Genomic DNA, 12,594 nt, shown 5'->3' on the forward strand with positions numbered 1-12,594 from the left:
TTATCAGAGGAAAAATAAAATTGATTGAAATCGCAATGGTCGCAACCATCATACTAGCAAAGAGAGAGTTTCGTGGTAGGGGGTGGGGCGTACATGCCTTCCCCTCTTACAATCACCTCTTACATGATGGGTAGCTACGATCGAAAGGCGTATACGACCACCCAGCCCCGAAAATTTTGATTACTATGATAGTTCAATCAAGCTCCCTTCCTAAAAAATAATATATAACAAATAAATGAAAGGAAAAGGAAAGAAATAATAGACCCCATTATCGTTTACATACTACTTCTACTTCTTGTGTCTCTGTGTCTTCTTTCGGAAACTTGGCAAAAATCTTGAGAGAGAGCAGTGGGGCAAATATATTGAGAAAGAATATGGGCATCCAAAGAACTGCACAAGATTTTGGCAATCCTTCTCTCCAACTCCATCGTTTAAATGATTCAAGTAGGTCTTTCCCTCGTATATAAAACAGAGTTGCTGCCACAGAAGTATGCTCAACCCTATCCCCAATGAAACACTTGAAACAAACAGATACACCAAAACAAGCCCTCTAGGGGATAAAAGCACTACAGATTTTAGCAAACCATATACAATCTCACGGATAGCTCTCATAGCAAAATCACTGCCAAACCCATATGAGTGGTCGAAGGGTTCATATGTTATGGATGGCCAGATATGCCAACATACATACACGGTCATGATAGAAATATAGAATGTACTGGTGACAACTGAAATGAGTAAGGCAATGAAGTGTCGGTGGTTAGCTGCACCAACACAATTCCCAATCTGCATCAAAATTATGCAGCAAAAATTCATTAATGTTAGAATGCAAGTCATGAGCTCAAAATCCAAACCATACTTTGTAGACACACAGCAGGTATGCACATATGTTGATGGACTTTTAGATACCCAAAAAAAAAAAAAAAAAAAACAAAGGAACATAATATGTCAGAATCTACAATAAAACCTTTTCTTTTTACATATTTATTTCTTGCAACAAGGATTTCATTTTATAAGCATTAATGTATCCATAGTTAAACAAACTCTAAGAATTAAATTTCAACAAGGGTCCTAATTTAGAGGAACTAAATTTCAATTTCAAACAAAGTTTCCATATGAGCATAACAAAATTGTGAAACATTGTTTTTATCAAGCTACCTTGGAATTTCCATTAACTCATAGATTCTTTAATCCTTGCAGAAGTAGGTGTTTTACCTTTGAGTAACATATTGTTCATCAAAGCCACTGATGTCACTAGTTTTCCTAGCTTTAATGGTGATTGGAAATTTATATTTCCACTCTCCTGTAACTGGTAGCATTAGGTCTATATCCAGAGGCCCTCTAGGAGTTCAAAAAAGTCACAAGTAGATGGCTGACTCAAAACTCCGCAAAATTACTTCCTTCTTTACCTCTTGTTACTGTTTTATTTTCTTCAATACATATATAATTGTTCTTAACATTCTATCCTCAGTATCTTAAGCCTCCATACTGAAAATCTACAGCAAATAAAAACAAAAACCACAGCTTCCAGTTGAAATTTTCTTTTTCCATTGAGCTTCACTTTCGACTCGCTTCCCCAAGGGACTAAGAATTATCAAATGGTTAGAACTTAAGTAATTAATGGCCAATGCATTTACAATATACAGCAAGATATTCTGTAGAAACAATTGTCTATTACGACATATATGCATTGAGAAGAAGATGTCAACACTTACAAATGGGCAGTGATGATCCATGTCCAAAATACACATTCCACAGGATCGGCAATGATGACTTCTAGGTGACTTTGGCTTTGAGCAGAGCTGACAGAAGGTATAATTCTCAAGGGCACCTTTCCCCACAGCTGGATAGCTACCCCACACTACGCATGGGGGTGTTCCAGCACACGCAAACGAAGCAGAACTGAATGTATAAACAGTAGTTACAGACAAGATGAAGGTAATGATGGAGTGAAAAATTCCACGGAAATAGCTGATAGAGAAAATAACAGGGAATGCTGCCCACACTCCACCACCTGCAATTTCAACATTTGCATCAACTCCTCACTTCCACTTTCACTTTTAGAAGTTAATGTACACCTTCTTCATCGTATTTTGTGGAAATTTTTTTACCATTTTTCATATATCAATTAAAATTTTGCCTACAGAAGATAATATGGAAAGTGAAACTATTATAACTACGCCTGATTATGGACAAAAAATATGTCAATACCTACACAAGCAAAAACTAAGCAAAATGGAGAAAGATTCTAATACAACTATAAGAGCTACAACTACGTACATATCACAAAGAGCATAAACATGAGGAGAATGCAGACAAAGCACCGATCCCGCAAGCGTCTCAACCAAAAGTACTTGCATTCTCGTTTCCCTGCATTCTGGTTTGTTAAAGCTCCACACCAACCACATTTGAAAACTGGAGCATGTGATGGAAGAAGGAGGTGTAGTCCACAACCCCAACACGTGACATCATAGTCCTCCGTGACGGATGCTATAAAATGCTCCTACATGCAACCCTCCAGTAAGCAACAAAGAAAACTACATAAAATTTGCAGACATAGAATAGGAACTTTATTCGATACATCCTTGTGGAAATAATAATGTAATCAATGTGATATAATAAAGGCTTGGTTATCACAAAATAAGCGGTGGTAAGATCCATCACAGGTGTTTAAAGCAGGTAAAATATTAAAAGTGCATGTTCCAGCTCTTTATCAATATATTTGTAATCTGACATCCAAATGTTTCCTTAGGATGCTAGTTTTATTGAAAACCAAATAATCTAACAGAATTTATTACTTGCAATATGAATATTAAACATTAACTGATAAAAATACATTTTAAAAAAAAATTGACTAAGGTAAAAGAGCCCAAACAAAAAATAAACAAATTAAAAAGAAGAGAAAGCAATCGAACGTAACCCAGGTAGGTAAGCAATTGTACTCGGTCAATAAAAGTTAAAAGATAAACATGAAGAACAGCTACGGAAGAATGCAACATAAACCCCGCAAGCAATTGGGTTTGGTCCATTATCAGATTATTACATTAATTCTGACTAAGTTTCACACACGATATCTTCCCTGATGAACTGGAACAAAACCAAAAACAAGAACAACAAGATAACATAAAACCCAAACGTTTAAACACCACCTACGCCCGCCCATAAAACAATTGAGAAAACATAAGAAGAAGCCAACAGCCAATGATAGCAAACAGAAAATGAGGGTACCTTGGGCAAGTCAGCCATAATTGGAGTTGCCTTTGGAGCAACTTCAAAGGATTCAGAGATTAGTGATGTCATGTCATTGCAGTTGAAGAGAGTCCCAATTCTGCAAGGTCTTCTTCATCGACAGAGTTTCCAAGACAAATTGGGAAGATGGAACTTTCATCATCATTTTCTTGTCCATATTGGGTGAGTTTGACTGGATCCAAATTACAACCCAACCAGGAGACCACCCAATCAGCAACTTAGACTCAAATTTTGAAACTTTTTCCATTTTGGGTCAGATTTTAAAACTTGGGTCGGGCGATATCATCACGGCCCCAAATCAGGCCCAACTTAATTTATTTCTCAATTCTAACGTTGGTAGGTAGTACAACACACAGGTTTCCTAAATGTGGCACCGATCTGAGCATTTCGTAACACATGACATCTCTCTTAAGTTGGTTATTTAGTTATTTTATAGGCATAAGCATAATCAAATACAAGTCTCACATAGAAGTGATATTACAAACAAAAAAGTATAAATTAACCCCGAAAAAATGGTTATCACACGCACCCGCACGCGTATACGCACAACCTTATTTGTGGTCTAGTATATTTATCTGAATACAAATATTATAATTGAGAAGCTTTGCTTTCATTTGCGTTTCAGAGCAAGAAACAACTGAGTTCCTTGTCTGTGGCTGGACTCTAGTTGGTTGATAAGTTGGCCACTTTTATCATTGAGCCTATCAAACACTTGATTAACAATGTCACTTCCAAAATGAGTTTTGAAAACTCCCTCCATGCCAGCTCTTAGCTCCCTCGCCAGTTTCTGCGGCGTGTTGTTTACTATGTGACCAACTTTTAACCAGGGGCTTGTTGACTCCATTTTCACTATGCTAAAGCTTCCATTTCTTTCTACCAGCTCTGCCATCTCATTTGGAGTCGTAGTGTACACTGGAATGTTGAATGAGTCCACCTCTTCTTCACTTATCAAACCCTATAAATTAAAACCCAAGAAACAAAACCAAAAAAAAAAAAACTATAAGCTATAAGTCTCTGAGTTATAGATTGAGTTCTGTTATTAACTTACTTCCTTTGCAATCTCCATGAGAATAGACCCCAGAAAATCAAACATGATGCCAGTTGGAATGCGAGAATGATGGATCCCATCTGGGATGGTTTGCATAATTAGCACCATCATTCCACCAGCCGCAAGCTCTTTAGCCCGAGCTTCCAAGAATATTGCCATGTCCGTACGAAATTGGGCTGCGAAAGCATTAAATACTTGGTCAGGGGAAGTTGTATAGTAAATCTTGCCTTTGTTCCATGCCGGAGAGTTCTTGTTTGTGACTTCTTCTGGTAGCTTAGAGAGCCAGTGAGTTGCATATGAAGAGTGCGCGAAATGGAGAGAGGCCTCGGGGAAGAGCCGGCCATGGAAAGACCCCGGCACACCAGCTGCAGAGTAGTGCCTTTCCGGAGGCAAAGAGGCAAACAGGGTATTGAAATCATTGGCTGCGTGGTCATTAAAGAACACATGGAAGTCAGGCATTTGGGATCCGTACTTTTGTTTCACCGCTTCCATTATGTTTTGGACGCATGCGAAAGTGTTTGGTCCAACTGAGCATCCCAAATCCGCTATGCGAAATGCATTGCTTGAAGCAGAAGAAAAATCTTCTATGTCAAGTTTCTCTGCTATTGCCTCATCAATTAGAGTCTTTGCAACATTTGCAGCTGCTCTCTGCACAATAGTTCAAGTATATATCTGTTATTATTAAGCCCCCTCCCTTAACTTGAAAACTATGTACTTGAACTAATATAACCAAGGAAAAGTCAAAAGTGGATACTATTGGAAGAGCAAGACAAAATTTTTACAAAGCAAAAACAGGAAAGAGATAAAAAGATATCTAAAACCAATAACAAGATCATAGTTGGTTTTCTGGGCTGTATACCATGATGAAGTGGAAAAGTAGAGAGACGACGCACATAATTTAAGTAGGTAGAATTGAAAGAACCTGGTAAGAAGAGTTTTTGGTGTAGCTGTATGTGCCATCTCCACCGTTCATTGGATATGCTTCCGGCACTGAGGTTGCATTGTTGTTGCTCATCTTCAACTCTCTCTCTCTCTCTCTCTCTCTCTCTCTCTCTCTCTCTCTCCCCCTCCCTCATGTGCTATATATATATATATATATACATATATAATATTATTTATATATATATGCATGAAAAATGATTTCCGCAATTCAATCATCTTTCTGAGTCACTTTGTTTGACTGAAGTTGCACCTTTAGGACAAATATATATATATATATATATATATAAACAAAGTTTCAACTGCGGCATCTCTCTCAGTACAATTGTCATAGCCAAAACACGTCAGGTATAACGTAAATACAGACAAAAATGGAAAAATAAATAAAGGAGAAGTCAATAAAAAATTTTGTCCCCAGCCAAGCGAAGCCCAAATTGTTTAGAGTTTATTATTTTTTAGTCCCTGAAAACATTTAAAAATATTCAAAATCTGTAAGCAAAAAAGAACTTAAGAGATATCTTATACGTTTTTATTTTCCTTTCTTAGAAGTTGCAGAAAAGTAAATAAAATAAAATAAAAAGGTTGTTTTACCTCAATATTGGACGATGTTACCAGAAGGGCTGAAAATGTTTTTTCAAACAATTTCCGCATTTTATTCTGTTGGAGCTTGCGAATTAAACGACAGCGACATTCTAAAAGATAGCATACCAAACAAAAAGTGAGTATCGAGTCAAAAATGAGCCAAAACTTAAAAACAGAAGATCGATTAAATTCTCATGAGGGTTACATCCAAGTAAAGTCAAGCCTTTAACTCGATTTAGTAATGAAATGAATTAGAAATGCTGATAATATTTACAATTTTCGGCACAAAACAAAGCAAAATCCATATTACCGATATTACAAAGTTACAAACATATCACATGGTGTTGTATTGTATGCGATAATCCAAAAGCTCTATCATGTCAATATCAAAAATAGTCAACCCAATGGCCATTCTAAATGCTTCAGGCCATCATCACTTAAATTCCAAGCTCCTTCGGCAATCTCATCGAATAGTTGGTCCCATCCCCAACTTGAATACCCGAAGAAAAACCAGTAGTCACTGACAGATTGATTTCCTGACTTGAGCTCTTTGATTTTTTGAATTGTTGCTAATTGATCGAGAAAGAAAACACCCTGTAGGACTTCCGGATACTCGGTCTTGACAAATCTTCGAGTTAATGCCACAAGAGGCATTCCACCCTTTATAAGTGGTCCTCCAAAGGACAGAGGGGCCTCTGCTAACATCTCAAGCCCTTGTTCCAATTCATTTAGAGCATCCCATCTGATATGCTTGTTAATAATCAGACCTTGAAATCCAGTAACTTGATCTGCCTTGACAATAAGAATCTCTGATTTATCAAAGGGATGTACAGTAAGTTTATCAGTAGCAACTAAAATGGAACCGGTCACCACACGCAGGGCTGCTTCATTGAAACCTTGTGATGTGTGAGACTTGGCCTGATCGTCTCTAATGACTTGTTTATGCGTCTTTGTTAATAGTACTTCATGAAGTGTGTCCTTTTCAATAGGACCTTCCTCATGAATATCAGATAACTGGACCTTAAAGAAATTTTGATTCCTTCCCCGCTTTTTAGCTACAGTCCATAAGATTCCTACAAAACCATCAAACAAGCAGACAACTTGAGCAAGGAAGAAGTTCATGCCACCAAACTGCACCCACCTTCAAAGAAAAGAAAAAAAACTACAACTCTTCCAATCCCAAAACAAGATTCTTCCTAATAAACCATAGGCATTAGTCACACATTAAATAGAATTACCCTTCTCACTGATAAGATGATGAGAGTTGCTTCCATGATCAGCCATAAACTTGAAAATTTCAGTGACCGCCATATCCCCTTCATAAGGGAGAACATTCTTCCTTTCTGCTGGAAAGAGCACCAGGGCAGGATAAACTTCCCTCTGTTTTTTTTCCAACAAAAAACCAAATGATCAGAAAGAAGACAAAACTGCCTCCTATTTCAGAACAACTCAAAAACATTGTTGTTGTTCAGTAGTTTGCAGAACAATAGGCTACTTAGAAATGTCATCAATGGAAAACATGACATTACAAATATAATTTTAATAGCCAGCTAGGTTGATGAGAAGAATAGATAGACACGTATTTACAATATTATTAATTTATACCAGGAGATATTTTTGTGCATTCCACAAGACAAGACACACCTGATTCATTGATTTCAGTATCAAACTGCAATCATTCAATGTGCAATCCAGCAAGTATATAAACGGAAGCTTCAGCATTACATCCTTCAAGTCACCTGTCAGATGTAGCTGCTCATGTGAATATTTGAACTGTAAGACCAAAAATGATTAAACATGGAAATTACCATTTTATGTTCTTGAACAAAAAAATGAATAATTATAGAAAATAAGTTTTGTATAGATATAAAATCCCACTAAAATAACACTTAGATATCTTTTAATATTTCCTCCCTAAAGAATAAGTAAATCGACAGTGGACAGCATTTGAGTCCATATTTGTAAGATTATTAGGATATGCAAATTAATACTTAAGAGGAACTCCGTGGACGAGAATAACAACTAGGGCCAAGAGAACAAACACTTAACTGAGCACGTACCACTGACAAAAAGTACTTACCATCGTGAAACATTGTTTTCTCATTCTTTGATCCACTTTTCAGCATCTTAACATAATCCTTCATAGACCGGTATACTTCATGAACAACCAATTCCATTCTCTGGCAAAACCCACACCATCTATTGCTAAAAAGGACCAAGACATCCTTATTCCAAGCATCAGTGTCAGATTGATTAAACCCAATAACCAGCTCAGAGAAAGTACGACTTGTCACTTGAGGGATAGTATCCACCTGATGAAAATCCAGATTAACAAATGGTGGTTGAGTGGCCTCCCTAGATCTATGAAGAACAGATTCAGACTGTTGATATGGAAGAAGACTTCCATTAACAAACTCAGCAAGAAAATCAGCCAGTGAAGAATAGCTGAGATTTGTCTCCTCTGACAATACATGATGCTGCGCAGCAACCGGATCAACTATCACCACAGCTGGAACTTTTGACCCACCAGTCAGAGCATGAAGTAATCGATCATTACCGTCAGAAAAGAAAAAAGAACCCTTGAAACCTTGAAAGTGAAGCTGTTGCTCCCCTGACTTATCTACCCGTGAAGAGATTTCTTCTTCTACCTTTAAATCTTCAGCAGTATCAAGTTTATGATCTGCACGATTTTGCTCACTATCTACAGATAAGAACTGCTTACTTGTATCAACATATGCTGTTTTCTCTTCATCATTTTGAAAAGAGATTTCAGAACCAGTGACTTCAGAAATTTCCAGATGCTCTTCAGCAGATATGCTAGTCCCCTGTGGGAATTGATCCTTGTCTGAGTCAACACTACTTGTAATAGTGGCTTCCTTAGATAGCTCTTGTGTATGTTGATCAGACTGAACTTCTGTCCGTACAGGCATTGTATTCACTAACTTGATGTCCATATCATCTGATAAAAGTTGGAAACCTAACTCCTTTGCAAGTGAGCTTAATTTAGCTTTCTTCTTTTGCTTAAGTACGATATCCAAGATCTCCTTCAAGGAACTGCCCTGTAGATCCAAAGATATCTTATCCAAAGTGACTTGTTTTCCCTCATTTACAATCATGAAATTAGACATTTTGTCTTTTAGTTTGATCATCTGAGCTGCCTGAGATAATTTAAGCTTAGGATGTCCAGATTTACTCCTTAATGCGTGATAATCCTCGACCTTGGACATCTCAGACTTGTCTTCAGGTTGCCCATCAACTTGTTGTGAAATAAGATAGTGCAGTGCCAGCTCTCGAAAAGCATCAAGAGCTTCCTTACATTTTATTCTAGTCTCTGACAATTCAGATGATCTATCCACAAATAGAAGTACTGATGGTTGGTTCGCAGGAAAAGCAGGCTGCAAAGTGTTGCCATCACCTTCCAGCTACACAATATTATGGATCGAAAATGCATATTAAATTATAAGATAACTAGTTTAGCACAGAGAAAAAGGAAGTAAGCATGCACGAAGAGATACAATGTATCTACCCGGTCTGTTTTAATCCCTTAGTATGCAAGGAAATATAAACTGGAAGTAATACTACGGGAATAGGAAACAAATAAGGCAAAGATTATAACAGCAAAGGGTGAGGTATAAAGGGAAGAATAGATAACTCACCTCTGTAACAACCAAATTATCCATTTGTAAAGCATTCTTGAGGTCATCCTCTTTTTTAATAACCTTTGAACAACTGGGGCATCCAGAAAAGTAAAGCACTGCCAACCATGAACCGGAATCTTCAACCCCAAGATTTGAGAGCATCGATCTCTCTGAGACCAGACCAAATTTATGCCTTTCAGGAGGCAGGAAGAACTCTCGTGCAACAGTCATGAACTTCGAGAAGAAAGAGTCAAACAGCTGATACTCTTTACGTGTACAGAATGATGCAACTCCAGGGCTCATTTTCTCCGACCTCTCCAAAGAAGCGCTGTCATTTACTGAGCTGAAGCCCCCAAGCCAAGGAACTCCACCAAGCCCATAATCAACGCCACACTTCATATTTGCAGTTTCCATGCCCTGTTTTTTCCCCAAAAAGAAAACAGCAGCAAATACATCACTAAACTTTTGCTCCTAAATTTCATTTCGTAAATTAGTATCACAACACTGGCAATTAGAAACTACCCGCGACCTTCTGGTTATTCTTCCCCAAGTGTGCTGGTGATCTATTCGCCTCTACACTGAAGTTCAATCCAATAGGATCCCCTGCAAAGAAATGTTGTTATCAACATCAATGGAGAACAAAATAACCATGAAAACTCACACAAAAGCGGACAACGACATTCCATATTGATTATGGCTTCTATTTGGATAATTTGTACTGCAAACTTCAAATAATGCTTTGCTACTGCTCTAAAAGCTAAGAGGTAATGCTTCTCATGGTCATTTCAATATTTACGAAAATACTACATAAAGAAGCTGGTTTTAAACCTTACCTTGCACACCAAAACCACTGCGATCAGTTCCATTCATTTTCCGCTTGGCCAGCAATTTAGAGCTCCATTCGCAGAACTCGAAGAGAAGCAAAGCTTTGTCAGTTGAATCAAGGAACGCTTTCAAGTCCTCCGGAGTTGTCAGGGACTTGAAGAGAAGTTCTTCGGGTTCAATCGACACGTACGGACGTAGTGAAGACAATACATTTTGTGGTCGAAGCCTTCCTCGATACTTGTACGACACAGAATGGTGATAGTACAAAACTGTTGTTTCCTCTGCGTCTGTGGTAGCACCAATGGCTTCCACTAACAACTTCTCTGTGTTTCTGTGCATAAGCATCAATTTCAGTGAGCTGAACTCTTCAGGTCTATCGGTGACCAAGCGAGCTACGTCTTTCATGAACGACTGAGACTCGCCCGACCCTGCACAGAATTCAAGTTTAACTCAAAATAATTAATTAATCATTAGAAATTAAGAATTTATGATAATATTGGGAATTAGGATCTGAGAGAGAGAGAGAGAGAGAGAGAGAGAGAGAGAGAGAGAGATTACATGGAAGAGTTACAATGAGGAGGATGTGAGGGTGGAGACGGATCTGAGAAGAGAAATTTTGCTTTGTGAGGATATGCCATTCACCCAACCCGTCCGATTTAGAATCAACGGCTAAGATTGATGCCAGGAGCAATATCCAGCAACCTAAGAATGCCAACTTCTTCATCGTCACCACTCTCAGTCTCTCAACTGCGTAACAGACACTCGTCAGTCTTCGCCCGCCGACTCCATTGTTGGGTTTGCTGTATAATTCAGCCGCCGAATGAATTGAGCTTGCAAATCGGGTAATTGGGTTTGACGGGTGGATACCAATTCATATGCAATTGAAAACGGGCCGTAACAAGGCTAAAGCTTATCTGGGCTGTTTGCAATATATCAAATTTTCCTCGGGGCAAGCCCAGCTCAACCGATTCCATACCTAATTGGGCTTGGGCATCTAATCTTTATATTTTATACCAGGGGAAAAGATCGAATCAAATACCTCAGGTTGATGTATAAATAAATAATCTTAACTAGTTGAGATACAAACTCCTTACTTTAAATTTTATTACTTTGCATAAGACTTGATACACATTCTAACATTCGTGATCATTTTTGTGCTTAATCAAAACAATGTATTTGCAAATTAATGAAAGTTAAATGATTAAATAATTTTGATTTGGTTAATCTTTCACATAAATTATCAGTAAATATTTTTACATAAAATAAACGACTTTGAGTATGAGAGCATCCACAATGGGAGGGTGTATAATGAGGTATATGTTAAATATACACCTTTTGTGATCGGAATCACCCGCAATTGAGATGTGTAAACGAGTGTACATTTGTATCACCACCATGAGATGCAAATTTAGATGCACATATACATCTTTTTTTATATCTCTTACAGGTAGGACCTATATGAGAAAAGGTGAGAAAAAAAAGAGGACAAAAGTGTGACCTACAGCAGAAAATGTGAAAGAAATCAATTATATATCTTTAGATTTACATCTTCTCCACTGGAACAAAAATCACATTTATAATTCCCAAAGGTGTAAAGGGAATGTAAAAGTGGCTTTACACCCCTGAAAATACACCCTCCCACTGTGAATACTTTGAGGCCACATTTTGGGATGTGTAAGTACAATATAACGAAAAAGTATGAGGAGGATAAAATTAGCACTCGTACCTTATGTGTTGAGTCAAATGAATTGGAAATGTTCACTTTTTTTTTTTTTAATGTTTGGAGAAAAAATGTTAATTAAACTGGTAGGATAATATTATGTTGTCGTTATTTTTTATTCCCAAAATGAGAATTTAACTTTCTTATTGATCAAAGCAAATCACGTGATATTTTTTGTGTTATTAATGTAAAATTGATGTTCGTACTTAGGTAAAATGTCAAGGATTTTTTGTTGGAAAATGGTAAATGATAGGTTGTTGTACGACACAACCGAATCTAACTCTAGTTAGTTAAGTGTGTCTTAAGGTAGATTTTAACAAGTGATTTTTTGTCAAAATCTGAAAAAATTTCACTGAGAAAGATTTGTCGCGATACCAAAATTTCCCTGGGTAGGTATATCCCGAAAAAATTTGCCAAGATAGGTCTAGGTAGGTCCGATTACGTTGTACCAACCCAAGACCCTGTCTATGATTATTAAATATTAAATATTATGTAGGCTTAAATGTTTAAATGGTCTATTTTTTTACTTATTTGGTCAATTTAATCCCTATGTTTTCAATTTAGCCAATTTAGTCATTGTGTTTTACTTCGTT

The 12,594-nt window shown here is 37.3% G+C and overlaps 3 protein-coding genes across 4 annotated transcripts; all 3 read right to left on the reverse strand.

Annotated features, from left to right (window-relative positions):
* Positions 1-3,559, reverse strand: LOC18792703 (protein S-acyltransferase 11). The gene is made up of 4 exons (XM_007222022.2): positions 3,229-3,559; positions 2,281-2,503; positions 1,716-2,014; positions 1-786 (listed from the first exon to the last, which is right to left on the reverse strand). Exons 1-4 carry the CDS (start codon positions 3,298-3,300, stop codon positions 289-291), a joined length of 1,092 nt encoding a protein of 363 aa, XP_007222084.1. The 5' UTR covers positions 3,301-3,559; the 3' UTR covers positions 1-288.
* Positions 3,654-5,360, reverse strand: LOC18788598 (probable S-adenosylmethionine-dependent methyltransferase At5g37990). The gene is made up of 3 exons (XM_007224714.2): positions 5,220-5,360; positions 4,298-4,945; positions 3,654-4,204 (listed from the first exon to the last, which is right to left on the reverse strand). The coding sequence occupies exons 1-3, from the start codon at positions 5,310-5,312 to the stop codon at positions 3,860-3,862; spliced, it is 1,086 nt and encodes a 361-aa protein (XP_007224776.1). The 5' UTR covers positions 5,313-5,360; the 3' UTR covers positions 3,654-3,859.
* LOC18791181 lies at positions 5,974-11,109 on the reverse strand. Of its 2 annotated transcripts, none has more exons than XM_007225356.2 (8): positions 10,840-11,109; positions 10,290-10,709; positions 9,986-10,059; positions 9,475-9,873; positions 7,899-9,240; positions 7,463-7,557; positions 7,057-7,198; positions 5,974-6,891 (listed from the first exon to the last, which is right to left on the reverse strand). In XM_007225356.2, exons 1-8 carry the CDS (start codon positions 11,003-11,005, stop codon positions 6,215-6,217), a joined length of 3,315 nt encoding a protein of 1,104 aa, XP_007225418.1. In that variant the 5' UTR covers positions 11,006-11,109; the 3' UTR covers positions 5,974-6,214. The 2 variants fall into 2 exon arrangements, with proteins under 2 accessions (XP_007225418.1, XP_020410098.1); XM_020554509.1 differs by having other exon boundaries at positions 9,475-9,872; positions 9,979-10,059.

This window comes from Prunus persica, chromosome G1 (assembly GCF_000346465.2).
Source record: "Prunus persica cultivar Lovell chromosome G1, Prunus_persica_NCBIv2, whole genome shotgun sequence".
Classification (NCBI taxonomy): domain Eukaryota; kingdom Viridiplantae; phylum Streptophyta; class Magnoliopsida; order Rosales; family Rosaceae; genus Prunus; species Prunus persica.

Coding starts and splice junctions, on each gene's coding strand:
- LOC18792703 (XM_007222022.2), bottom strand. CDS start 3,300: ATGACATCACTAATCTCTGAATCCTTTGAAGTTGCTCCAAAGGCAACT. Junction 2,504..3,228: donor TTATGGCTGACTTGCCCAAG/GTACCCTCATTT, acceptor GGTTGCATGTAG/GAGCATTTTATAGCATCCGT. Junction 2,015..2,280: donor GTTTATGCTCTTTGTGATAT/GTACGTAGTTGT, acceptor TTGAAATTGCAG/GTGGTGGAGTGTGGGCAGCA.
- LOC18788598 (XM_007224714.2), bottom strand. CDS start 5,312: ATGAGCAACAACAATGCAACCTCAGTGCCGGAAGCATATCCAATGAAC. Junction 4,946..5,219: donor CCAAAAACTCTTCTTACCAG/GTTCTTTCAATT, acceptor ACTATTGTGCAG/AGAGCAGCTGCAAATGTTGC. Junction 4,205..4,297: donor TCATGGAGATTGCAAAGGAA/GTAAGTTAATAA, acceptor TTTAATTTATAG/GGTTTGATAAGTGAAGAAGA.
- LOC18791181 (XM_020554509.1), bottom strand. CDS start 11,005: ATGAAGAAGTTGGCATTCTTAGGTTGCTGGATATTGCTCCTGGCATCA. Junction 10,060..10,289: donor CAGTGGTTTTGGTGTGCAAG/GTAAGGTTTAAA, acceptor ATTTCTTTGCAG/GGGATCCTATTGGATTGAAC. Junction 7,199..7,462: donor TACTGAAATCAATGAATCAG/GTGTGTCTTGTC, acceptor GAAAAAAAACAG/AGGGAAGTTTATCCTGCCCT.